Source organism: Nanorana parkeri, unplaced genomic scaffold (genome assembly GCF_000935625.1).
Source record: "Nanorana parkeri isolate BGI_ZX_2015 unplaced genomic scaffold, ASM93562v1 scaffold1699, whole genome shotgun sequence".
NCBI classification, from domain to species: domain Eukaryota; kingdom Metazoa; phylum Chordata; class Amphibia; order Anura; family Dicroglossidae; genus Nanorana; species Nanorana parkeri.
In genome coordinates, this window is record NW_017307967.1 from 72,398 (window position 1) to 99,711 (window position 27,314).

The window sequence follows — 27,314 nt, forward strand, 5'->3', positions numbered from 1 at the left end:
CATTTGGAGGAAAAGTTTAGTTTAAAGCTGCTTTCTGAAATCTGACCAAGACTCTTCTTGGGTATCTTCATCCAAGAGACCACAGAGAAGCCAAACTGCATGTTCTGGGCATTCAGTTCAGAAAAAAATGCTGTGAGGGATCAATTACTTATTGTGCCAATAGAAAATGATTTGTAAATGTGCCAATACCGACTGACTTAAAATATTTTTAGCAAAACCATCCCTTGCTGAAATCTTCATATGTTTCTAGTCTCCTCAGTTACTTTCCTCTCGCATTCAGCATAACGCTTCAGAAGAGGCTGGTAAATCTGGAGAAAACATGGCACAGATAACAAGTTAGCTTTTTTAACAGCACAAACAGCAACACAATTTTATATATAAGAAAAGTGCTTTCATATATTTTTTTCTTCAGGATTAGAAAATAAAATTTACATTTTTTGTCAGACAAATATGAACTATTGCACAATAATGCTGTAAATGTACTAGCTGGAGCTCTAGACTACTTATCATGTGCTTACCAGGCTGTTCTTAACTTACTGTATGACAGTCTAAACAAGTACCAAAACCCAGTATGCATGTGATGCATAAGCCTCATAAGAAAATTCCTCCCCTGATTGAGCCAAATCCTCCTTCATTTGTGTCTCACATGTTCCCCCTCCCTGACACTGCAGCTCACAGTGGGAGGTTTTAAGCAACAGAAACTGAGCTGTCAATCCATAAAGCTGTGAGCAGGACTAGGTGTGGCCAGGTGATGAATGACAAGCTACAGGCCAGTGAATCAGCAGTGGCAATGCTGACAGCCATGCCTCCTACAACATTTTTTTTATTTCACGTAGTACAAGCAGACACATTGTACATAAAAATGGCAACTCTGCTCTGAATTAAGGAGCAGTGCGGCATCATTGCCACCCCATCACAGGAAGCTCAATACAAATAATTAAATGAATCATGAGGTTGTAGTCCATCACGGGAGTGAGCTTAGGGCGGTGGCTACTTTACAACACACACAGGGACCATAGGGAACAAAAGTAGCCACCCTTCAGAACGAAAGACAGTGTCTGCACAAGTTCAGAGATGATTTGAGGATCTACAGCCGAGTAATATACAAAAAATATGCATTTTTCTTAATAGTTAAGGTACTTGAATGTATTTTTAAGATTTAGCTCCTGAGTTTAGTGTCCCTTTAAAGTACATTGACTCATATCCACCATGAGGATTTTGGTGTAAGAAGAAGCGTTACTGGTTGTTCTGACCCACGCCTTGTACTTTGCTCTTTGCCCAAAACTGAAAGTGAGGGAAAATCCAACATTTTGAGGATATCTGCTCTCACATCCTGTTGTGTGTACTAAACAGGAGGTGAAGGGAAATGTCCCTGATGGGACAAAGGCAGTGATTATCCGGACTTTCTCTACTCTATCTAAAACTAAATATAAAAATGTTGGTTTTAGATAAATGCAGATGGTACAATTTTTTTTTTTTTTTTTGCTTAGTTTACCTTTGAATGAAAAGTAATAATTTAAGTGTAATATAAGCTAGAAATGCAGAGCTAGTGATTAAACTTCAGACGTGGACGGGATTACAAATGTATCCCCAAGTAAAAGTGTCACACGTGCAACTCCTCCTTGCTATGATTCATTTTATTACTGTGAATCTGTTCTTCTTATCTCACGCATCACCTTGATGTATCCCAGCAGGTGCTTATCAATTCTCACCCCATCCTGAGACCAATGACTTCCAGTAGACTGAAAAGCCTGCCCCCGATCCCTCAGGAATGGTAATTACAGGATAGAATACGCACACAGATATAAACCCTCTTTGTGTTTGTTGGCAGTCCACAAATAAATGTGAGTTTATTATTTCTCTTGCTTTAAAAATCATACAGGTAATATTGTCTTAGAGTTCACCATCTGGGTAAGATGGATGTGAGTGCTACATTTCCTAAATAACAAGCATACACGTGGTATACACGAGCCGTAACATTTTAGAATGTGTTAAACACTGTAATGATAATGACTAATGATGTTATGGATAATTTTGACAAGCGTGCCTCATCATAGTGTTAACAGAGAACCACATGTTCTGCGGACTGTAAAATAAGCCATGAAGCTGGCATATGTACACCTAGAAATATGGCTTAAATCAGCATCATTACCATGCTGTGGATGGCGTTGAAAGGCTGGTGAATGTGTAGTTGGCAATAAAGGGTTACAGGCAGTGTTGTCATATTGGGGATGACACTGCATACCTGTTACAAGACCAACAGACCACAATAAATTGCAGGTGGGTTTATTTAAATTCTGAGAGATCATCAGAAAAGGACGTCTGGATATTTTTTAGAGAAACAAAGAGGAGAGGACAGGGTAGCAGAGGTATGATAGGGAATAGGTAGACACTGGAGTGTCTGGGGTCAGTCTGACGTAGAGACATCAATGATGGCTTTCCACTGAGCCCCCTGCATAATGTGACTACCAGACATTACAGCACTGTACCCTGAGGACACATGCACAGAAGTACACCTGAAACCGTCAAAGAGAGAAACAGATTGAGCTGCTCATCGCTGGGAATGCAGAATAATCCTCGTGTTGGCTAAACTGGAAACAAGATGTGGTTATACCTTGTTTGTGCAGGCTTAGTAGAGGAAATGTTAGTCACATTCATCATTCTCTTTTCACAGTTTACATTGATGTCACTTAATTTTATTGTCCAGTGTGCACTAAATAAAATACTTCAAAAACCAATTTGTTCTGTTCAAAACAGAATGTCACCTTCTCTGCATCAGGTCTTGGAGTAACAACTAACTTGCGCTGAGCTGGTGGGAACACATCTGCAAAGGAAGTGGGTGATGACTTCAGAGCAAGACCTGGATTAAAAGGAAACGACACAGTTAGCAGGCCCACTGGCACCCAAGTTAAAGACACCAAGGTTAGCCCCATTAGGGTTAAGTAAGGGTTAAATAAGGGGCCAAATGTTGTATTATAAAATTAAACTTTTTTTGTTTTTTTACACATAAAAGTAACATATAAATTAAATCTACAAACTGACAGCTCAGTCCTGCAGATTACACTGAGACAGCACAGCTCTCCATTATTAAGCATCAAGGCTTAGTGACATGAGTTCGCTGTGCTTTGTTTATCAGGAGCACACAAAGGACCTGATAAAGAAAGGATGGCTTCCACTGACAGTGGAGCTGTTGGTATATTGCTGTGATAATTTCTTAGCAGGGGGCAGGGGTTGTAGAAAATTGGAAATCCCAAGTCTTCTAGTATTGGCCAAAACTTAAAAAAATAAGACACTGAAAGACGTAGTGGGAAAATAAATCAAACTCACTGTAGGAGAACAGCTAGTATCTGCTTGTATCCCAAGCTGGCAATTAATGTCAACCTGTCTTCATTGTATGGTATGGTATGGTAAGTACTGGCATGGATCGCATCAAGGATAAAGCTGAGGATGATGGTAAGAGCTGTGTTTTGTCACAGTAGCTCTGCAATTTTTTGAACCCTTTCACTGCCAGAGCTGTTTTTGCATTGTTTGCAACTTTGCACGCATGGTAAAATGCACATTTTAGGCCTGAAGATTAAATAAGGCACCCACCTTCCCCTAAATTATATATTTTCTAAAAGTGAAGGCCTGCAGAATAAATTGGTGGCAGATGCAATTTTTTGTGTTACACAATATCAGCTCAACTGTTTATCATGCCCAAATTTTCAGGAAAACACCTATGGCGCCCAAAATTGTCCATAGGCGAAGCTTTAAAATGTATTACAGGTCATCAGTTAAGAGTTACAAATGAATAATGGCCCTAGAATAGCTATTACCATATTTGGGTAATGACTTCAGCCAGCATCCCTGCCCCTTTGGTTACATTCAGCTGTCAGACATGACATCTCCCGGCCGGCAGCTGAATATGGCTGAGGATAAGTTACTGGTTGCTACGATGCTGTCAGCTGCACAGCTGACAGCCTTCTTGCAATTAATTAAATGGCTAAATGGCAGTGGGTAGAGCTTGATGGGGAACTCTGAGGGACTAGTTCCCCATTAAGTCCGTTTCCCTTGTGACAGACAGCAGATGACAGTGGGAGGATTCCATAATTCCCCATCAGGCTCCACCTACAGGAAAACTACTTGGCCGCTGCACCTGTCTGTGTGACAGGTACAGTGTCTATGTTGGAAGCTTAGTAACACTGAGCTTGTGATTTTTTTCATTTTTCAGGCTCAGCATTACTGAGCTGTACCTGTTTTCGACAGGTACATGCATCTGTCACTTATTGCAACATTTGTTGGACAGCCAATTGAATTCATATGAGTGTCTAGGATACTCTTTATGAATTCCAGGAATTGCTTTGTGACAAACATTTTGATGTCCTGTGTCCCAGCTAATCCCCCAAATGTCTCAATCAACAGTTTAAAACTTCTGAATGGGCTAAACATCTTATATTCATTTGCTACTCCTGCATGAGCTGCATAAAACTAATTTGTGGTTGAAGCTGTACAGTGCAATTTAACAGTATCAACACTTTACCCTAGATTACAAAATTAATATTTATCCAGACATATGTCACTGCTTCTTATCTCCTTGTTATTGTGCTTCTGCTGACAAATGATGATTCTATGACCATATTGACCTGTTCTGCTGTTGATGGTCGAGAATAATACCAGGAATTGGAATAATTAAAGAATCTGTTGCGAGAAGGACACCATTAATGAGAGAAAAGCAAGCAAGGTTACTAAGAAATTAGGCTGCTGTTTATGAACAACAATAACTTGGCTTTCTTCACTCAATTTCTCACCACTGCTTCTGGAAAGCAGTCTGGTTTTATAATTGTATAAGAGTGTTCCTGTCCACAAATAACTATTTATTTCTTGAAAGCACAACCCCCAACTGTTTGTTTTAAATTAATGACAATATTTTAGCAATCCTGTTACAATATTTACCCTAACATGCAATATCTACCCAGCCTCCACTCCACCTAAAATGGAAAATTATTTTGGGTTAAAGTTCCTTTTTTATTACCATTGTTTCAAAATACGTAGAGCAGTGCACATAATACAATGGAACATGCCTGGCCTGCAGGATCTTTTTAATATAATGGTTTTCTTCCAAGGTTCACTGGTGAGGCTATTCATTCCCACAAACTGCAAGTATGCTGTACTGTTGTGCCAAAGCTTTCATGTTGCCCCTTAATCACTTTTCCTGCAGGAATAGCTTAAAGTGTATTTGTAATGGAATAGAGAAGAGTTAGATTGACTGTCAGGTTTTTATTGCAGTCTCTGGTCCCTTTTGGTAGAGTCCCCTTACTTCCTGTCCCAGTGACAGTGGTCTCCAAGATAAGCCATGAAAGAAAATGTCTGCAATGGGGAGAGGTAAGATAGCAGAGGTTCTGGTTCCAAAACTTAAACAACTTGATTTTAAACTTTAGTTACTTTAAAGTTACATAGTATTTGAGGTTGAATAAAGACACAAGTCCATCAAGTCCAACCTATTTTCATCTCATTCTTAGGAGTACTTGTACCCCTGTATATTACGGTCTCTCAGGAAATCGTCCAAAAGTTTCTTAAACAATTCCACACTTTTAGCCGGCGGCAGTGAGTTTCAGAACCTAACCGCTCTTACTGTGAAGAACCCCCTTTGCCCCTTGTGCTGGAATTTTTTTTCCACTAATTTTAGGTGGTGGCCTCTAGTTTTTGTAATGGGGTTAATCTTGCACTTCCAAGGGCCCATCCTCCGCCATGGATGTAAATGATAGCACGTTTTAATGTCCCACCAGGTTCTGTATCAGGGTCAAAGATTCTGACCTCCACGCCATCAAACACGGTATCCGTGACTTTTAAATGTGCAGACGATACAGGATCCAGTTGATAAAAGTAGTTGGAAACGAAATTTAAGACGTGCAAATGGTGGCTAAGACCAACATAATGTGCCAAGTTGCTCAGATGCTGGGCACATCGGAAGGTGGCATCCATCATCATGAGTTTCCAGGGCTTGGACAAGGTGCTGGGCAGCGGGCTGTACACATAGTAGGCGGTGAATGTTGTCAGTGCTGTCAGTAGGGCAGACAATGCTCTCATGTTGATGGCTGCCTCTCCACAGATCGGTGGATACAAACTCTGCACAGCTCAAGTTTCTTTGTCAGCTATGGGGTTAATCTTAAAGAGTTTGTTGCTAATGTTGCTGTCATCATTGAACATCTTGTACATGAAAATCATATCCCCCCTTAATCTCCTTCCTTCCAACGTGAACATGTTTAAATTTAGTAGCCTTGTGTCATAGCTCTGGTCCTCCATTCCCCTAATTAGCTTGGTTGCCCTCCGTTAGACTCTCTCCAGCTCAAGGACATCTTTTCTGAGTACTGGTGACCAAAACTGACCGCGTACTCCAGGTGAGGCCAAACCAGCGATCTTTAAGTGGTAAAATTATAGACTTGTCTCTACAATACATCCCCTTCTTAATACAGGACAAGGCTCTACTTGCTTTGTTTACAGCAGCCTGGCACTGCAAGCTACCATTCAGTTTGTGGTCTACCATGACCCCCAAATCTTTTTCTATTTCTGACTTACCAAGTGGGACACCCATAATTGTATAACCCATTTGTTTATTTTTATTCCCAAAGTGCATTACTTTGCATTTATCGACATTAAACCTCATCTGCCATATACTTGCCCATTCCCCTATTTTATCCAGGTCCTCCTGTAGTGTTATACTGTCTTGGTCCATTTCTAGGACCCTCCCTATATTTGTATCGTCTCCAAACACTGATACATGACTATTTACACTCTCCCCAATGTCGTTAATAAATAGGTTGAACAATATGGGACCCAGCACAGAGCCCTGAGGCACAACGCTCATGACACTAGCCCAGTCTGAAAAGGTGCCATTTATGGATACTCTCTGTACGCATTCCCGTAGCCAGTTCTCTATCCACGTACACACCACCTCATCTATGCCCATAGCCCTCAGCTTGTGAAGTAAGCGCTTGTGTGGTACCGTATCAAAAGCCTTTGAGAAATCCAGATATACCACATCCACCGGCCTCCCTCCATCTAGATCTCTACTTACCCCCTCATAAAAAGTTAGCAAGTTAGTCTGGCAGGAACGGTCTTTCCTGAACCCATGCTGTTTGTCGTTAACTATGCCATTATCCTGAACAAATTCTACCAAATAGTCCTTAATCATGCCCTCTAGCAGTTTACAAACTACCGATGTAAGACTAACTGGTCTGTAGTTCCCAGGTTGGCATCTTGCCCCCTTTTTGAATATTGGAACTACCGTAGCCCTCCGCCAATCACTTTGGACTCTACTAGTTATTAAGGAGTTATTCCTCATTAAAAATGAGGAATAACGATCTTGTTATAACCTCGCTTAGTTCCTTAAGTACCTTGGGGTGTAGATTATCTGGTCCCAATGCTTTATTTGCATTAAGTAGTTTAAGTCTTTGTTGTATCCCGGTTTCCGTCCACCACATAGGTATATTTTGTGTTGAACTATATGTTTTATCATGGACACCGAACCCGTTTCCCTCCTGAGTGTATACTGAGGAGAAAAAAGTGTTCAGCACCTCAGCCCTCTCCTTGTCATTTGTGACTAACTTCCCGTTTTCGTTCTTTATTGGGCCTATCTGTTCCTTTCTCACCTTTTTACTATTAATATATTGGTAGAATTTTTTTATTTATTTTTTTACTAACTGTGGCAATATGTTTTTCGCACTCTATTTTAGCTGCCCGGATTACTAGTTTGCATCTTTTATTACATTCCTTGTAGTTAAGGAACGCCAATGCCGTCCCCTCCATCTTTTATTTTATAAATGCCACTCTCTTGGCCTTCATGTGTTGTTTTACAGTTTTATTTAGCCATATAGGTTTAGTCTTTGATCTTTTGCTTTTGTTACCCAAAGGTATGCACTTAGAAATAACCATATGTAATGTGTTCTTAAAACTGTCCCACATCTGGTCCGAGTTTAGGTTGTGAAATAAGTTTTCCCATTTTATGTCCCCCACTAGGTGGCACAGCTTATCAAAGTTGGCCCTTCTGAAATTTAGGGTTCTTGTCCGTCCAGCCCACTTCCCTTTCCTGTATTCAATACTGAAAGTAATCACATTGTGATCACTATTACCCAGTGTGTCCCCAATTACAATATTCCCAACGATTAAATCTAGGATGGCATTTCTCCTAGTTGGAACCTCCACCATCTGTTCCATTAAATTGTCTAGCAACATGTTCATAAAACGGCCCAACTTTGTAGAACCTGAGGTGCCATTAGCCCAATTGATGTCCGGGTAATTGAAGTCGCCCATCACGACTAGATTGCCCTCCCTCCCACCTATTTCTATTTGGGAGTGTAGATTTGCTTCCACCTTCTCCCCTATATTTGGAGGTTTATAGCAGATACCCACAATAAGTTTGCGGCCAGTGTCCGTCATATCTAGATCTAGCCATAAGGTTTCCATGTCTTTTCCATTATTTGACGTGATATTGTCCCTTATATGCATATTTATATTATTTTAACATAGATGCAAACCCCCCTCTACCACATCTGTCCCTCCTGAATAGGTTGTACCCCTCTACGTTAGAAGCCCAATCATGTGTGCTGTCTAGCCAGGTTTCCGCTATACCCACTATATCAAAGTCCTCTTCGAGTAGCCTAATTTCAAGCTCTTCTAATTTATTTAGAGCCAAAGGAAATCTCACAGCTCTAATTCCTTAGCCACCATAAGAACTCCCCAGGTGCTGGTCCAATAGGTGCGTCTCCACCTTAGAATGCACTATCCAGAGAATTCCAATATTGCAGACTTTATTAAAATTCACAGCATATCCAGTATATCAGTAAAAAAGTGTATAAAGCTACAAATGCCAGCACTGCACACCCCCAACCAACTACAACCTCTCACATGTTTCACCCGAAGGCTTATTCATAGAGGTAAGCCTTTGGGTTGAATAAGCCTTCGGGTGAAACATGTGAGAGGTTGTAGTAGGCTGGGCGATAGGTTGTAGAGGTTGTAGTTTGGTGTGTGCCCTAGCGGGCACACACCAAAAAAAACTGACGGGGTTCTAATCCCTCCCTACTCTATCCAAAACTATAAATAAATAAGTATTTTTCTTTATATACACATACAGGATAACCATAGTGAAGGCCAATTTTGGAGCTTCTCTGGCAGTATCTGTATTATTTTGATAGGCTGGAAGATGATGACCACCGATAAGGAGAATCTCTGACAACTTTGTTGCTTGTAAGGGCTACATAAGGCCAATAACTTTCCTAACACTTACAATCATTCAACTCTTACCAAAATAATTCCACATTAATTGGATTTAGTTTAACCTTGTTTCAAAACCACAGATCGCTCTGCAACAGCTAATCTTGCTTGATCAGTTTTTAAATATGGTTGAAGTGAAGATTGATTAACAAGGGGATGCAAATATTGACAAAAGAAAGCCAAGGTCACCTTATTCCTCCAAGGACAATAAATCACAATGTTCTTTGGAAGGGGATTTAATGCTTACATTGTTCTCTTCATCCTGATCTTGTATTCATAGTATCATTTTATTAGTCTTGCACAAAGCACATTATTACATTGAGACTTCACAAGGCTAGGTAAACAGAACATGGAAGCTGCAGGGTATAAATGCACTGAAAATGCTGACTCCTGAAGCAATTAACAGACAGACCCAACGTAGGAGTGATTTCAGCACAATGCAATATAGAAGGCATAAGAAACATGCCACATATAATGTTTGAATGGCAAACAATGGCAGGATATGGATTCTGCCTATGTAAGAGCCTTTAGCTTAGTAGCAAGGCTATAATATACGGTATAATGAGTACAACATCTATTAAAATTAAAGGGAAACTATCATCTTTTTACTGTTTCTTTGATGCACAAATAAATATGAGTCAATATATTAAAAACAGTCTTGTTGCTGTGTGTTAATATAATTTATATGTATCTATGCTGTTGTTTTTGAACTTTGTGTTACTAATAATTGAAAACAAGAGACTCTCTGTGATTAGTAGCAAGAGATCATATATGATCTAGGCTGCCTCGGTTTAGCAACTCCAAATTTGTATTTTTTTTTGTTTCAAAGAAGATTTATTAAACTTTTCAAGGATAAATAACAGGGTACAAGAAGTAGTCAGATTGAGATAAAAATAAAGTAAACCATCACAGGAATAACAAAAATGACATGTTACAAAGTACACTGAGTGGCCAGACTATTATGACCACCTGACGTTTGTAGCCAAATTAGCCTAATTTCGCGCTGAAGTTGCTAGAGGGCCAGGCCATTATAAATAGGGAAGCAGTTTGTTTACCACGACAGTAGAAGTGATTTTTCTGAAGATATGGGTAAACAACGCGATTTAACAGCCTTTGAAAGTGGGATGATTGTTGGTGCTCAAGCCATGGAGCAAGTATCAGCAAAACAGCAAAATTCGTTAAATGTTCAAGAGCAGCTGTTGTTAAAGTGTTTAAAGACTGGACTGTCAGCAGAAAATCTGGGTCTGAACGTGCAAATTGTGGCCGACAGCGACTAGTCAATGTTAGGGCAGAAAGGAGAGTGGAAAGACTAGTACAAGACAACAGAAGGGCAACAGTGCAGTGTCAGATTCCTCGCATCACCTTTCAACATCTCGTGGAGTCACGAGGCGGCCCAACGAAGTCATCTCGTGGAGTCATTTTGTGGCCCAACGAAGTACTGATGTGGTGGTCATAATAATCTGGCCACTCAGTGTAGATAACAAATCAAGGCAAATGCATGGCTGTGCTGAAAAAGAGCTAGCACAGGTGGGGATGCAGCAATCCTGATTTCTCATTGAGTGGACATAAAAAGCATTGGGGGGATAGGTTGTTTAAAAAGGAATCGGGTGAAAACTGGTTGGCAGCCAATGAGAACAATAAAACATGTACACATTCCTATTAACTGCAGAAAAAATAAAAACAGAAAAAGGTCAAGGGGAAACACAAAAAGGCACATAGAAAGCAGGACACATAAAGGATGGAAAAGGGTGGGAAGAGCAGAAAGGGGCAGAGGAAAAGAGGGAGCAAAAGAAAACTAGTGGAGTAAGAGAAAGAAGGGCTGATTAGGCTAACAGCAGATAAAAAGTAGTAGGAAGGGGAAAGGAAAAAGGAGGGAACAGAAAAGAAATGGGATCACCCCAAACTCTCAGGATCCAAAGTCATGTGGAAAGGAAAGGGAAGGCTCATCACCAGGTGTGTGGAGAAAAGTCATAGAACATCTCATGCCAAGCTCCCCAGCCCGTCACCACTACAAAGAGTAAGAGGTGTCAACAGGAAACAGTTTAAGTGAGTAACGTACTCCCAGATCCCACAGACAGCGGACAAATACAGGCCTTGTAGGTAGCGGAGTCCTTAAATAGGAGCCACCTACCTCAGGTACGTGTGTACTTAGTCATATTGTCTCTGCTTATGTGAATCAGCTCCTCCATATCTGCAATAAAGTAAATTAGTCTGAACCAATCCTGAACCGTAGGATCTGTGGGACGCCTCCAGTGTCTAGGGATCAACATCTTGGCTACATTAAGTAGATGAATGGAGAGGGAACGTTTATAAGAGGAATGTAACGACTGCAAGTGGTGTAGGAGGAACGGCGCTGGGTCAAATCGAATCTCTTCACTCGTAATCACTTCCAAGAGTCGGTTAACCTCCCTCCAAAATGTAGAGATATGGGGACATGTCCACCATATGTGTAGTAGGGTGCCAATATCGGTATGGCAGCGCCAAACAAGCATCCAGGATAATGGGCGAAAGTTTGTGGAGGAGGGCTGGACAAGTTTGTAGTTCGTTTCTTGATCGATCCCTTCAACATGTTGAGATTAATTCACTCCCAGGAGTCGGTTGACTCCGCAACAGAAAGATCCCTATCCCACCACAAGGCCGCCTTATGTTGGTTAGAGGCAACATCACAGAAGAAGAGCGCGTAAATGCGAGAGATCAAATGTCGTAGAATGGAAGAAGAGCAACACAAGGCCTCAAAAGCAGTGGGCTGTCTGGAGAAAAGGACACGATTTGCGGTAGCATTCAAGAAATGTCAAAACTGGAGGCTAGATCAGAAAGGCATAAAGTCGCTTTGAAAGGGGACGAGATCTTAAAGCCGGTGGAAGGAGGGTCCTCTGTATCCACGGTGTGGCATGCACTCTGGATTTGAGGACAATGCAATGCGCATAACTAATTCAGAAGTCTGGAAAGCACAAATGGCAGAGCTGAATGTCCAAAGATGACATACTATGAGCTTACTCGCAAAGCGAGTAATCAGAGATTGGGTCACACCAGAAGACAGTGCCATGGTTCTAAACCTGAAGAGCTTTGGTGTCCTGTAAGGTCAGGATAGCACCAATGGCAGAGCCTACTGCCCAAGGGTCAAATTCCCACAATCTTCGGTCCAATGGTGTCAGGATACGGCCTCCAAAGCAATTTCTTAAAAAGCACATTTTTTTTTTTTCGCTTAACAAAATGAAAGGAAAGAAATAATAGGTAAGAGAGCCAAGCAACTTCTGAGGAACCACTGAACGGAATAGATGCTGTGAAGAACCAATATCAGGGAGCATAACTGAGGTCTAACCTGAACTTACTGAAACAAATATCCCTGGAAAAACAATACATCTTGTTTAACCACCTTACGTCCATGGCCGTTTGTGAACGGCCAGATGGACGTCTGCTCAGAGCGGGAGGGCGTCCTGCCCCTCCCCCCTCTCGTGTGCGCGCTGAGAGGGAAAACCGTCAGCATGTAAACAGCCAGCGATGGCTGTTTACATACAAGCGGTCAGGCGTCTCTAGAGACAACACTATGGCCTTCAAGTGGTTAAAGAGAAAAAAATATAAAAAAAAGCAAATTAGGGTTTTCCGACAGCAGAGCTGAGGAAAAGGCGTTTAACCTCCTAGGACATTGAGGCAAATCTGAGGCATGATGGAGGTAGCTTAAGGGTATTTGTATAGCCCACGTGTCATGACTATTGTACAATCCAGTGTCCCTCAATGGATGATAAAGAAAATCTAGATATATCAGCAATTATTATGGTTAAGTTATGTAGATTTATTACTTTAACATTAGTTTTATTAGTTCAACATATCATATGTATGACATGGGTGTTTAGTGGATTGTCTAAGTAGAAATCATCCCATCTGGGAACAGTTTCAAAAAAGAAACTTGTATTTAATGAATGGTTTATTGCTAAAGCTCCAGTACATACCTTTGTTGTCTTTGTACTCCCCACGCTCCTATTATCAATAAATCTGTTGGTACCCAATCAACTGTTTAAAATTATTACAACCCTAAATCCAAAAAAGTTGGGACATTGTAAAATCTACATAAAAACAGAATGCAATGATTTACAAATCTCATAAACCCATATTTAATTCACAATAGAAAATAGAAAACATATCAAATGTTTACACGGAGAAGGTTATTCACTAACGAGCCAAAGGATTAAGCCGAACCTTCGGCTAAACCTTCGGCTCGTTTCGGCTGTGGGAAGCCTTCAGGTCAGTTGAACCGAAAGTCTGCTGTACGGGCTATTCACAATAGCCCGTACAGCAGCCGAAGAGCTCACCCAAGCCTAACACATACAGCCGAAGACGGTTCTCCCTGCAAAATGTAAATAATATTTTTTAAAACACAGCGTAGGGTCCCCTTCCAAACCATACCAGACCCTTAGGGTCTGGTATGAATGTTAGGAGGGACCCCCCGTTAAAAAAAAAATTTAAAAAACATAATGGGGTCAATTCACAAAGCTCAGCGTTATGAGAGTAGAAGTTAATTTATCTATCCTTATTTTACCACTCTTTATTTTACTGGCTGAAACATGCAATTCACAAAAGCCGGAATCGTTAATGCACACGCAGTTAGTTGATTTCCCCCCAAAAGCCCGCTGACCTGGCCCGAACTGCCACACCTGTCAAAATTAACAATTTGACAGGTCGCGGCTAATTGTCAACAGATAGGCGGAGCTAGCGGTGACAAATTGCTATTGAAAGGTCCTAGACGAATGGCAACAAATGGGCAGAGCTGGCTGACTCCATTTGTTGTCATTTGGCCGGGACCTTTCAATAGCGATTTCACAGGTCACGGCCGAATGACAACAAATGGGCAGAGCCAGCAGTAATGTCACCACTAGCTCCGCCTATCTGTTCACTTTGACAGGTGCGGGAGTTTTGACAGATGTTGGATCGGCTGAGGCGAACGTGTTTTTCACTTCGGTTCAGCTGAACTGTTCGGCTGAACCGAAGTAAAGTGAAAGGGAACCGAAGGCAGCCAATGTACAGCTGTTTTCAGCCGTATGGGGCTGAAGTGAATAGCCGAACGAGAATCAGCTCCCTTCACTTAGTGTCGGTTATAAGCCCTTGAGAAAATGTACCATTTTAAAAAAAAAATAAGGTAATTTTGAAATTGGTGGCAGCAACATGTCTTCAAAAAAGTTGGGAGAGTGCCAGGTTTACCAAGGTGTAGCATCCCCTCTTAAAACGTCTGGGAGCTGAGGAGTTGCTGGAGTTTTGGGAGAAGAATGTTGCCCCATTCTTGCCTGATATAAGATTTTAACCGCTCAACAGTCCTGGGTCTTCTTTCTCATATTTTTTATTTCAAGTGGCACATATTTTCAATTGGTAAAAGGTCTGGACTGCAGGCAGGCCAGTTAAGCACCCGGGCTCTTTTACTATGAAGCCATGCTGTTGTCATAGATGCAGTATGTGGTTTAGCATTGTCCTGCAGTAATATAAAAGGCCTTCCCTGAAAAAGACGTCATCTGGATGTGAGCATATGCTGCTCCAAAACCTGGATATATCTTTCAGCATTGATGGTGCTTTCCCAGATGTGCAAGCTGCCCATTATATACGTACAAATGTACCCCCATACCATCAGAGATGCAGGCTTTTGAACTGACCGCTGATAACAAGCTGGAAGGTCCCTCTCCTCTTTAGTCTGAAGGACGAGGTGCCCATGGTTGCCAAAAAAAGTTAAAATTTCGTTTCGTCTGACCACGGAAGAATTTTCCACTTCGCAATAGACCATTTTAAATGAGCTCTGGCCCTGAGAAGACGGTGGCGTTTCTAGATCATGTTCAGATATGGCTTCTTCTTTGCATGATAGAGCCTTAACTTGCATTCTTTGGTGGCCCAATGAACTGTGTTCACAGACAGTGATTTTTGGAAGCATTCCTGAGCCCATGCAGTGATGTCCATCACAGAATCATGCCTGTTTTTAATGCAGTGCTGTCTGAGGGCCCAGGCATCACAGGCATCCAATACTGCATTTCAGCTTTGTGCACAGAGACTTCTCCAGATTCTTGGAATCTTTTGATGATATTATGTACTGTAGATGATGATATATTTACAGTCTTTGCAATTTTAAGTTGAGGAACATTATTCTGAAATTGTTCAACAATTTTTAGACGTAGCTTTTCACAGATTGGTGAACCTTTGCCCATCTTTACTTCTGAGACAATCTGACTCCCTAAGATGCTCTTTTATACCCAATTATGTAACTGACCTGTTGCCAATTAACCTAATTAGTTGCAAAATGTTCTTCCAGCTCTCCATGTTAGTACCACTTACTTTTTGTTGCCCTGTCCCAATTTTTTTGAGACATTCAATTTTAAAATGACCTTATTTTTCTTTAAATGATACATTTTCTCAGTTTAAACATTTGATATGTTTTCTACTTTCCATTGTGCATAAAATATGGGATTATGAGATTTGAAAATCAATGCATTCTGTTTTTATGTAGATTTTACACAATGTCCCCAAATTTTTAGAATTGGAGTTGTAATTAACCCCAAAGCTGCCAATCACCGACCCCTAAAGAAAACCCCCAGCATTTAAAGCCCTCTACATTAAAGCCTTGAATTCCCAACCCACTATACCTGACCCCCTAAATTTACCCTCCTTAACTTAGACCCTCTACCCTTAAGCCTCTAAATGTAACCCCAATTCAAATTCTCTTAAATTTAACACCCTTAACCTAACCCCTGTTTCTTAATTCCTGTAAACACAATAGGAAATGAGAGAAAAACTGTGTTTATATAAAATTTTTGTGAATATACAGTATTCATGCATGTAAATTTCCTACCCTACTGTGGTTATAAACGGCACTATGGGAGAGGTAACCGAGGTCACTCCAGCCATTGTGGACCTTGGCCATACGAGATACGTAAATGAAAAAAAAAAAATCTTAATCTAAATATCTTCTAGTATAATCTCATTCATCTAATGCTTACTGCAGCAGTGGACTGTGACCAGTTAGATCCAGACTTTGTTGCAGGTGTGGTGACAGCAGTTCCTATATAAATAAAGCATGAAAACAGTGTTTGCAGGCTTTATGTATACTTCTTCGGAAGCACTGACATTTTCTGATAGACATGTGCAAAACAAAAAAATTTGTTTTCAGACAGAACTTAAAGAAACGAAAAAAAATGTCATTCGTTTTGTCAAAGGAAACACATTTTTATGTTGTTTTGGATTCGGAGGCAACAAGCCTCCGAATCTGAAACCGCACACTGAAACCGCAGAACGAGTGGCGGCCATATCGGCGGCGCCATTTTAGAGTAGATCTTGGTATATACCAAGATGGCGGTGCCCTAATGTTCGAGCGCCGCCATCTCGGCTTATACCTAGATCTACTCCAAAATGGCGGCGCGCATGTGCAGAAAGCGCTGCCGTGCCGATACGGCCACCGCTTGTTCTGCATGTGACATCACCGCCATGAATAATGCAGTCTCCTGTCTACTACAGTTATTGTTGTTGAAGTCAATAGTTAGGGTGTCCCTATAAGAGCACAGTGTGGACAGCTGCTCCAAGGAGATGAAGCCCCAATCCCATGAGGTTCTAACCTTTACTTCTTCTCATTGGCCCCCTGTGGTCCAACATTATATTTTACACATACTAAAACTTCATTGCACTTCCCATGCCTTTCCTCGTTCTTCTCTAACTTTTGAGCCTTGAGAAGGCTTAAGAAGATTGAAAAAGTAAAATTTCACCCAAGTCGAAGGTTTTTCCAGGGGGACTCCATGCCTTGCAGCAACGTCTCTGATCACTGGGGTTAAAACTGAAATAGTAACATATTATTCTAGCTCTCAGATACAACCCTAAAAGTGAACTTTTCTTTCAGGCTTTAACATTATTAGTGATTCTGTTGGAAATTGCTTTTCTTGAAACCTGGCTTTATAAAAGTTAATTTATTCTAGCAATCGCTGAGCAAAGTCATGTTCATTTTTTATTAAACACCATTAATTATAATTCTCCTTGCATACTTACTGCTCTTTTCATACACTTAACAATGCTGCTCATTTTGCATTATTGTCATTTGCAGAAATATTTACTCTAGGAAAACAAATATGGTATTGCGAAAAAGATTGACTTGAAATCTGCTAGTGTGACAAGCTTAACAAGAGCTCTGTGTATTGCAGGAGGATTAGGAAGCAATAAAACAGCCAGTAATTTTTAATGAGCCTTCTTACCATGAGCTGCTCGATAGGCACACCCCAGGCAGGCAGAGTTAGCGGTGGCAATGGTGTGCACTGGAGCATTGAATATGTCTGATAAGACCTTCACATGTAAGAGAAGTAAGAAAATTAAATCAGTTTGCATCATAAAATGTACCACTGATGTAAGACGCAAAATACCTCTTGTTTTTATTATCAGCTTACATACAGAATATCTGTCTGCTGTCACTATGTACAGGTACTTACCTTGTAATAAGTTCCCATTGTCTGCTGAGGACTGGCACAGCATTTCCGGTTCTCTTTTTATGAAGTCTCACCTTTATCCGTAGTGAGTGCTGCCTTTGTTTGCTGGAGAACTAGCCCCCTAGCTTCAGTGTGGCAGCAGGAAGATTGGTGCTGCCAACTCTCTAAATCACTACTCCAGGCAAAATAATAATAATAATAAAAAAAATAGAATAGTCCCCCAACAAAAAAACAGCTCAGGCTGCAGTATTCCCCCTCACTCAAGCACTGTCCCCCACAATAATCCTCTTCCACCACAAGATGTCCTTCTTGGTTCATTGTGTCATTCAACCTGTAAAACATACTGTGAGCGCAGGGTGTCATTGGCATGCCCCCTGGAGGGTGGGAGAGCATCCCCACAGCACCCTGCACTTACAGTGTAATGATTCAGAAAGTCCTCTTCCATTTAGCTGAAGAGACCCCCGCGCTTCAGGTGATGGCCTGAAGACATCTGAAAAAAAGGTTAATATTAAAACATAAAAACATTCTTGCTGGGAGTGGCCTCTGGATGTAAGGGGGACCACTGGGAATGGGAGAGGAAGTCGCAGTTTCTGTTGAAGTCTTCAGCTGCAACATATAAGGGTTGATGTACTATAGTGTAGACCACATGTGTGAAACTGAAGGCCCAGGGGCCGAATCCGGCCCACCAGGCCATTTCCTAGACTTCTACTTTCAGATCTAGGTATTAAGTTATTACTAAAACCAGTGATAATTGAATGCAGAGGCAATTATGATAAAGATTAGATACATTTACATAGTCATACAGATACCTTTGAGGGCAACCATAATGTTGATGCGGCCCATGACTAATTTGAGTTTGACACCCCTGGTGTAGAGGATTTTCACTTCGTGTCTGTGCCAACCTATTCCACTATGCCAGTGATTTACTAAAAGAGAAGTTAATTTTCACTTTGCAAAAGTGGATAATCACTAATCTTGGTAAACAAGGTAAAGTTATGTTCACTTAAATATTCAAATCTTGCTTTTCTTTTAAATTCCCTTGTACATTATTAGGTGTTCTAAATGAACACAGCTTCAACATTCACTTCATAGTAGAATGGGTGGGCACACACAAAGTTTGAGCTATCTGCTGTAACAGCTATTGTATGAAAATGTGATACAGTGCATAGTCATGGTTAATATGCATTGGGTAAAGACAAGCAAGGATTGGCTGCAAATTAGCCTTGGGTTTTTTCAAGGTGCCACAAAATACATACTGCTACAGGTGTGAAGTATAAATATAAAACCTTCTGTATTTCTTATAACAACCTAAAAACATATTAAGATACATATAAAGGCCATGTCAAATAGTCAATACACAGTAGATATGGGATGAGCAACCATATACATATCTAATACCCCCATTCAAAAAAATAGGGTATGTGGCAGGTTATTCTGAGGTCCGACACGTTTCGCACCAAGTGGCTTCTTCAGGAACCTCACATACGTATCCCAAAACTGCTGTGGGTCCAAAATATGGCCAAGAAATGGGTTCCAAACACAGGGAAAAGAAGGGAGGAGGAGGCAGGAGGGAATGAAGATCTCCCGGGGAGGCGGGCAAGTCACGCTGTCACTGAGGGGGCTTTCCAGGGAGACCAAAGACAGACCCAGTGCACATCACCAAAGGAGCATATCACTCCAATTCCAAACTACACAGGAGGGGGGAGAGAGGTTTATCTCCATAGACGGCTCCCAGTGAGGGTAATGGAGAATCAAACAATAATCCTCTTGAAGTTGTATAATATATGTGAATCAGCCACTATGAAAAAATAAATGAAAAGACAGAGGGTGCCAGTCCATGTATAAATAGTTCTAGTGAGAGCGATCTCTGGCTCCCAACTCGATCTCTAGCATTCTCTTACTAGAGAAAAAAATGGGACTGAGTGTGCCTGGGTCTAGAAGGTTGAGTTGAGTTGGGAAGGCATTATACTCTTTTGACCTGCAAATACCTTATTTTCATTCATCTGCTACATCACATGTTTCTGCTGTAACCTGCTGCATTCAATAAAGATCTTTGTGGATGAAAAGGTATTTGGTGAGTTGAACTACTGTATCTAATAAAGATTGTCCGCGGTGATTGTATCTGCTTATACAGGCCAGGCATAGAGTTCTCAGGAAGGGATAAATCACGAATTCAACAATTGGAGTCAGAATAAGCTACAAGTGCTATTTTCCCATTGTGAATTTAAAGTAGGTGAGCACATTTAGTTATATCCCATTTTTAATAGAAAGATAAGAGCTGAAACCTTTACATCATGTTGTGTGTGTATATTTTGACATTGCTTGACTTTGATATGGATAACATATTATTATTTGTTCAATTACATCCAGAGGTAAGGGTTACACATAGTGGGCAGTGCATATATCTTATATAAAATATATTGTCAGTCCCATTGGTGTCAGTAAGGAATGTATCCTTCTCCTTCTCTGCAACTATATGGCAGTAAAAAGGTATAAATCTTTAACATTTTAATGGAGCTGTATGTATAGTTTGACAGGTGAGAAACCAGCTTTCCAAATAGCACCTAATTCCCTTCAAGCCAGAGATTTGATTTTGTAATAAAACATTGTACCATTTACCATTAAATCTCAGGTGCTTTGCCTCTACTTTATGTCCTCCAAAAGAATGAGGCATCTTACTTGGGATTAATACCCCATTAGACAATCAGGAGTTATTGATAAGGAATATATCCTGTTTCAGTCTTTGCATCTTCTGTGCACTAATCAGCAAACATTTGGAAGGTAAAGTGCAAAAACATATTTAAAAATAGTGAAATTAAAGACATTTTGCACTTTAATGGAAACATTATGTATTATTTAAAATAAGAGGCTGAAATCACTATTTATAACCAGTTAACTTCTGTTCCTTGGCACTTCCACAGCTTACAAAAAGCTTTATAGTCTAAGAAGTAACTGTTAGTGGAATTAAAGGAGACCTATGGGGTACACCTTTTTTTGCATATTTAGTTTTCTTATGATACACGAGTACATTTTGCAAAGTACTCATGTAATAAAAAATGCACCATAGGCTTACATTTATGTGTAATATACTGGGGGCGGGGCTAAGCTCAGTACAGAGAAGCGATCCCGACAATATTGTCCGGATACCCCATAGTTCTCCTTTAAAGCATGTGAATGTGACTGGCAGTTATGAGATTTCAAAAGATCTCCATGCTTCCATGTGAGCAGCCTAAATCTATATAAAATTAAGACTTTACTAAATTTTGATGAACCATAGAACATCCTGATCTAGCGCAAACACAACTGCCTCAAAAAATAGCAACAAATTTGAATGAGTACAGCCTACCTTCAGTGAAAACAGCATGTCAAAACACTTGAAGTTCCAGAGATACAGGCTCCTAAATTAATATGCAAATATTGACTTCTCCTGGAAAAGTCAAGATTGTCCCTACCTCTTTCCACCTCCTGAGCCCCTCTTTGGGTCCTTTGACATGATGAACATGCTCATTCAACAATAGGAAGGCCTTTGTGATAAGAAGAGGCAGGCTAAACTCAATCTATACAGAAAAAAATATGCAGTTTTCACAGAAGATAAGTTCTGCTTATGCACGTTTTCCTCATCTACTCAGCTTAAGTTGACTGGCTTTGTAACAGGTTTACTTTAAAGGACCACTATTCAGAATTTTTTTTTTATAACTGGATGCAATTAATGCATGTAAGGTAACCTCCACTTAATCATTCAGCTTGAATTGCCTGATGTGATAGAGCTACTTAAAGTGACAATAAACTCAAGAGTTAAATCTTAAAAATACATTCAGTACCTTAACTATTTAAAAAATGTAATCTATTTGTGTATCACTCCACTGTAGATCCTCAAATCCTCTCTGAATTGGTGCTGACACTGTCCTTCCTTCTGGAGGGTGGCTACTTTTGTTCTCCATGCTCCTTGTGTGTGTTCTAAAGTAGCCACCACTCCAAGCTCACTCCCCTGATGGACCACAATCTCATTTTTAGGTTACTAATTTGTACTGAAATTATAGTCCATAATGAGAACGAGCTTGGAGTCGTAGCTACTTTATAACATACACAGAGACCATGGGCAACAAAAGTAGCCACCCTCCAGAAGGAAGGACCGTGTCAGCAGCAATTCAGAGATGATTGGGGGCTCTACAGCCAAGTGATACACAAAAAAGATTCAGTTTTGTTAATAGTTAACGTACTTGAATGTATTTTTAAAGAACCCAAAATCATTTTTATACTGTAGGAAAAATTATTTTTATTTACAGCTCAAAGGACACATGCTTCTTTTTCTGGAATAAGCTATACATCACAAGTTTACACAGACAACATCACATTTTATTTTTTTGAAAACAGTTTTTCAGTGTGCTTGTCAGCTGTGGGAAAAGTTATAATGCCAAAATAAAATGTCTGCAACCTCAAGGCAATATTCAGCCAGGGAAGACAACTCCACAAGTGACATGACATCATTACTTCCCTCTGGCGAAAGTAGCTGTGCATTATTACTTGTATTATAAAAAACATCAGGTGAGAATTAGGACTGTGATGTTGCTAGCAGTGAGCTGGTACTTTTTGGCTTTCCACACTGAGAGACTGTGATGTTTAATGATTTATCAAAGAGTATAAATGTACCTGTAAAATATCCTGATTACTTGAAGCACCACCTGTGGCCAGTACACATGTCTGTGGCACTAGAAAAAATAAAGAAACAAGAATCTTACATATCTGCAACATTAAAATAAGTGATAAAGCCTTTAACTGGGTGAAACGCATCAAAGAGAGGTGGATCTGAGGCGGGACTCTGTGATGCTGTGCTACCTGCAATAAATATTTTATTTCAGAGTTTTGGAGCTGTGTTTGTGTATGCCAGGGCGAGGGCACGCCCAGCCGGAGTGAACCCATTACTTCCCCTGCTAATGCCGTGGAGGAACAGTGTCAGTGTTTTATGGATCTGATAAGTGAGTCTTATTTAAAGGGAAACTATATCCTTTATATTTTTTCACTGGTTTTGTGCTTTTTATTTGGGCTTTTAAAGTGAATCTGTCATTATACTGTAGTCTGCACATACTGTATCACAATATACAGCAGCAGCATGATTTTTCAGCCACTTATCATTAAAAGCTGTCTTTGAGTTCCAGCAAGGGACTTTGCCCAGGCTAGCCTTTCTTAACCGTTCAACCACAGAGGAACCGTTGCAAAAATTCTCTATAGGTTGAACTTGATGGACATGTGTCTTTTTTCAACCCGACTAACTATGTAATTTTCAGGACATAGGATCGGTAAGTTCTAAATATTAGAATGGTTATAAATAATAAATTAATACAAATGTGGCATATTTAGCGTATTTGACATGCGGAGCATATAGTTTCAACACTCTTCTGCCCCTTAGATTGGAAGGAGGGCCTCTTTACATATGTGGTCAATGAGAGAAGGACCTCCTTTAGATTGGTAGTCAGTGAGAAGTCCCTTACACTGGGTGTCATTTTAGTTCCCCTAACACGGATACTCAGTGGTAAGAATGGTACAGATAGCTAAAATGATCACTTGTACCAGTGGAAAAGGTTTTTGGATACATGTATTACTTGTCCCAAGCTTCTATATATGAGTGAGTTCCACCTTACCTGATAGGACACATGCCATGTCCGATAGTTAAAGGGCAGTATTGTGGGTATCTTTCTTATCCCTTGCGGCTCTATCATATAGTACTAAAAGGGTAGGTATTTGTGGGCATCGAAGGCATAAATTGTTTTTAATTGGCTGATATCCACACAGTCAAATACTTTGTAACAATATTCTATCCCCCATCTTTCCTGTGGAAGTGAACAGCGTTCATGGAATGTGTTCATCACATTCTCAACCAGTACAGCCCATCATTTTACAATATCACGATTTGCTATTGTTTGTATTGTTCGATTTCATAAAGGATGGATGTCTGGGGGAGGATTATTGTTGTTTACATGCTGAAGTAAAGAAGTATACCAGACATTTTAATTCATATTGTAGTTTGGTAGCAATTAAATATTTACGAATTTTAATGACACAACTTGATTTAACTATAGTAAAGTCCCTTTAGTAAAGACCATTTGTTTGAGTGCAAGTTCTTCTGCTGTTATTTGCCTCTACATTTTGTTATCTGTACAGGTTAGGAAAGCTGCACAATTATAAATCTCCTGATTTCCACACATACATCCTAATGATAATCACAGGTTTTTTTTCATACTTTGAAATCCTCTTCACAACAGTGACAATGATCTCAAATAAAGATGAAAGCATTGTTCTCAGTTCATAAAGATACTTAGAAGTTAAAGATAATTTGAGCTCTAAAGGAGTAGCACTTTTCTGCAGTGTGGATCCAGGAAAGCTCTGTAATGTTCTAGAAGGATTAAAGGAAATCCTGCAGGGAAGAAATTAAGCATCTGCTCATTAGTTAATCTATGAAATCAGACATTTAAGCAACCCCAAGCTGCACTCGAAGCAAGTGTAAAGCCCTAAAGTCTCATTTGAATCCAAGGATTGTATTTTTCTAGGGTATACTCAAGATTCCCAGAGCACCACAGCAGATAATGCCGCATTATGCAAAATTAAAGAGCTGCTAGGAAAAAAAGAAATGGTCTAGCACAAACTTACACAAAACAGGTTTTATCTAAATTCTGTTATAATGGAATGTTGCCTGCTTGTTCTTGTGAACTTCTAAGGCTAAATGCAACTATTTAGAGATTCAGTCCATCCAAGAACAATATTTTAATTACACAAGGTGACTGTTTTGTTGAGTCAGCCCCAGACTTATATACATTGTATACTCCAAAACATCTCTCTTGACATTGTCCCAGCACATTGTTCCAGCACCTTCTGCTACATTCTCCATGATATAAAAAAATACAAAAAAGGAAATTGTGACAACATGTAATCATGGTAATAAGTGGGCAACGTATAGAAAGCTGTGGCAATAAATGGGCAACTAAAGGGCAGTGGTGACGATAAGTGAACAAAAAAGGCAATTGTGGCAATCTGGGAAAAATGCAGGCACTTGTAACACCACATGGGCAACAAATAAGCAACTTTTACCCCTGCATCTGGCAGAACTGTCACATGTGCTCTCAGAAGAGGTAGGAAGAGGCACAATGTACTTGATCATCAGGTACTGGACTACAGTACATATTAGCTGTTATTAGACTCCAGTCAAATAATGTGAAAATGATAGTTGCTTGCATTTATGGATTTCATCAGTTCAGACTTTACATTAAACCTTTGCACATATTATAAAGACCTTTTATAAGATGGTTTACACATGCACACATTCTTTTAGTATTTCACAACATGTAACAAGGACAGGGAAACTGTTTCCCTTGTCAGTGGGACACAAAACAAAAATGAAAAGTGCCATAGTGAAACATAGTTACATAGTTACATAGTATTTGGGGTTGAATAAAGACATAAGTCCATCAAGTCCAACCCATATAGGTCCGCGCATCATCTCTTTCTTAGGAGTACTTGTACCCCTGTATATTACGGTCCCTCAGGAAATCATCCAAGAGTTTCTTGAACAATTCCACACTCCTGGCTGAAATCACTGCCGATGGCAGTGAGTTCCAGACCCTAACGGCTCGTACCGTGAAGAACCCCCTTCGCCCCTTGTGCTGGAATTTGTTTTCCACCAATTTTAGGTGGTGGCCTCTATTTTTTGTAACGGAGTTAATCTTAAAGAGTTTGTTGCCAATGTTGCTGTCGCCATTGAACATCTTGTACATGAAAATCATATCCCCCCTTAATCTCCTTACTTCCAACGTGAACATGTTTAAATTTAGTAGCCTTGTCTCATAGCTCTGGTCCTCCATTCCCCTAATTAGTTTAGTTGCCCTCCGCTGGACCCTCTCCAGATCAAGGACATCTTTTCTTAATACTGGTGACCAAAACTGGACCGCGTACTCCAGATGAGGCCGAACCAATGCTCTATAAAGTGGCACAATTATAGACTTGTCTCTGCAGTACATCCCCTTCTTAATACAGGACAAGACCCTACTTGCTTTGTTTACAGCAGCCTGGCACTGCAAACTACCCTTTAGTTTGTGGTCTACAATGACCCCCAAGTCTTTTTCTATTTCTGACTTCCCTAGTGGCATACCCATAATTGCATAACCCATTTGCTTGTTTTTATTTCCAAAGTGCATTACTTTGCATTTATCGACATTAAACCTCATCTGCCATATATTCGCCCACTCCCCTATTTTATCCAGGCCCTCCTGTAATGCTATACTGTCTACGTCCGTTTCTAATACCCTCCCTATTTTTGTATCGTCTGCAAACACTGAAATATGGCTATTCACACCCTCCCCGATATCATTAATAAACAGGTTAAACAATATGTGTCCCAGCACAGAGCCCTGAGGCACACTGCTTATTACACTAGCCCAGTCTGAAAAGGTGCCGTTTATAGATACTCTCTGGACCCTTTCCTGTAGCCAGCTCTCTATCCACATACACACCACATCATCTATGCCCATAGCCCTCAGCTTGTGTAGCAAGCGTTTGTGTGGTACCGTATCAAAAGCCTTTGAGAAATCCAGATATACCACATCTACCAGCATCCCTCCATCCATATCTCTACTTACCCCCTCATAAAAGGTTAACAAGTTAGTCAGGCAGGAACGATCTTTCCTGAACCCATGCTGATTGTCATTAACTATCCCATTATCCGGAACAAATTCTACCAAATAGTCCTTAATTATGCCCTCTAGCAGTTTACAAACCACGGATGTTAGACTGACCGGCCTATAGTTCCCAGGTTGGCATCTTGCCCCTTTTTGAATATTGGAACTACCGTGGCCTTCCGCCAATCACTTGGGACTCTACCAGTCATTATTGAGTCTTTAAAAATGAGGAATAATGGTCTTGTTATAACCTCACTTAGTTCCTTAAGTCCCTTGGGGTGCAGGTTATCTGGACCGACTGCTTTATTTGCATTTAGTAGTTTAAGTCTTTGTCGTATCCCGGTTTCCATCAACCACTGGGGTATATTTTGTGTTGAACTATGTGTTTTATCACGTACATCAAACCCGATGTCCTCCTGAGAGCATACTGAGGAGAAAAAAGTATTCAGCGCCTCGACCCTCTCCTTGTCATTTGTGACTATCTTTCCGCTTTTCGTTCTTTATTGGGCCTATCTGCTCCTTTCTCACCTTTTTACTGTTAATATATTGGTAGAATTTTTTAGGGTCTTTTTTACTAACTGTGGCGATGTGCTTTTCGCACTCAATTTTGGCTGCCCGGATTACTAGTTTACATTTTTTGTTACATTCTTTGTCGTTATGGAATGCTAATGCCGTCCCTTCCATCTTATATTTTATAAATGCCTCCCTCTTGTCCTTGACGTGTTGTTTTACAGTTTTATTCAGCCATATAGGTTTAGTCTTTGTTCTTTTGCTTTTGCTACCCAAAGGTATACACCTTGAAATAGCCATATGTAATGGCGCCAGCTTACCGTGCGATCAGGAAGCTGTGCGACAAGTGATGACCCGTCTCCTGGATTCCTGATTGGCCGGGAAGCCGGCTCCATGCTGATTGGCCAGGGAATCGGCTTTCCCAGCAAACCCACACGAGACGGGAGTGCCC

At 40.4% G+C, this 27,314-nt stretch overlaps 1 protein-coding gene across 1 annotated transcript in view; it reads right to left on the bottom strand.

Annotated features, from left to right (window-relative positions):
- Positions 1 to 223: 223 nt before the first annotated feature.
- XYLB (xylulokinase) overlaps positions 224 to 27,314 on the bottom strand; it is a 110,010-nt gene continuing 82,919 nt past the window's right edge. The window contains exons 16-19 of the mRNA XM_018571189.1: positions 22,338 to 22,396; positions 17,460 to 17,547; positions 2,766 to 2,860; positions 224 to 308 (exon numbers count right to left, since the gene is read on the bottom strand). Coding sequence (XP_018426691.1) covers positions 237 to 308; positions 2,766 to 2,860; positions 17,460 to 17,547; positions 22,338 to 22,396 — 314 coding nt within the window. The 3' untranslated portion in view covers positions 224 to 236. The remainder of the gene's footprint in view (positions 309 to 2,765; positions 2,861 to 17,459; positions 17,548 to 22,337; positions 22,397 to 27,314) is intronic.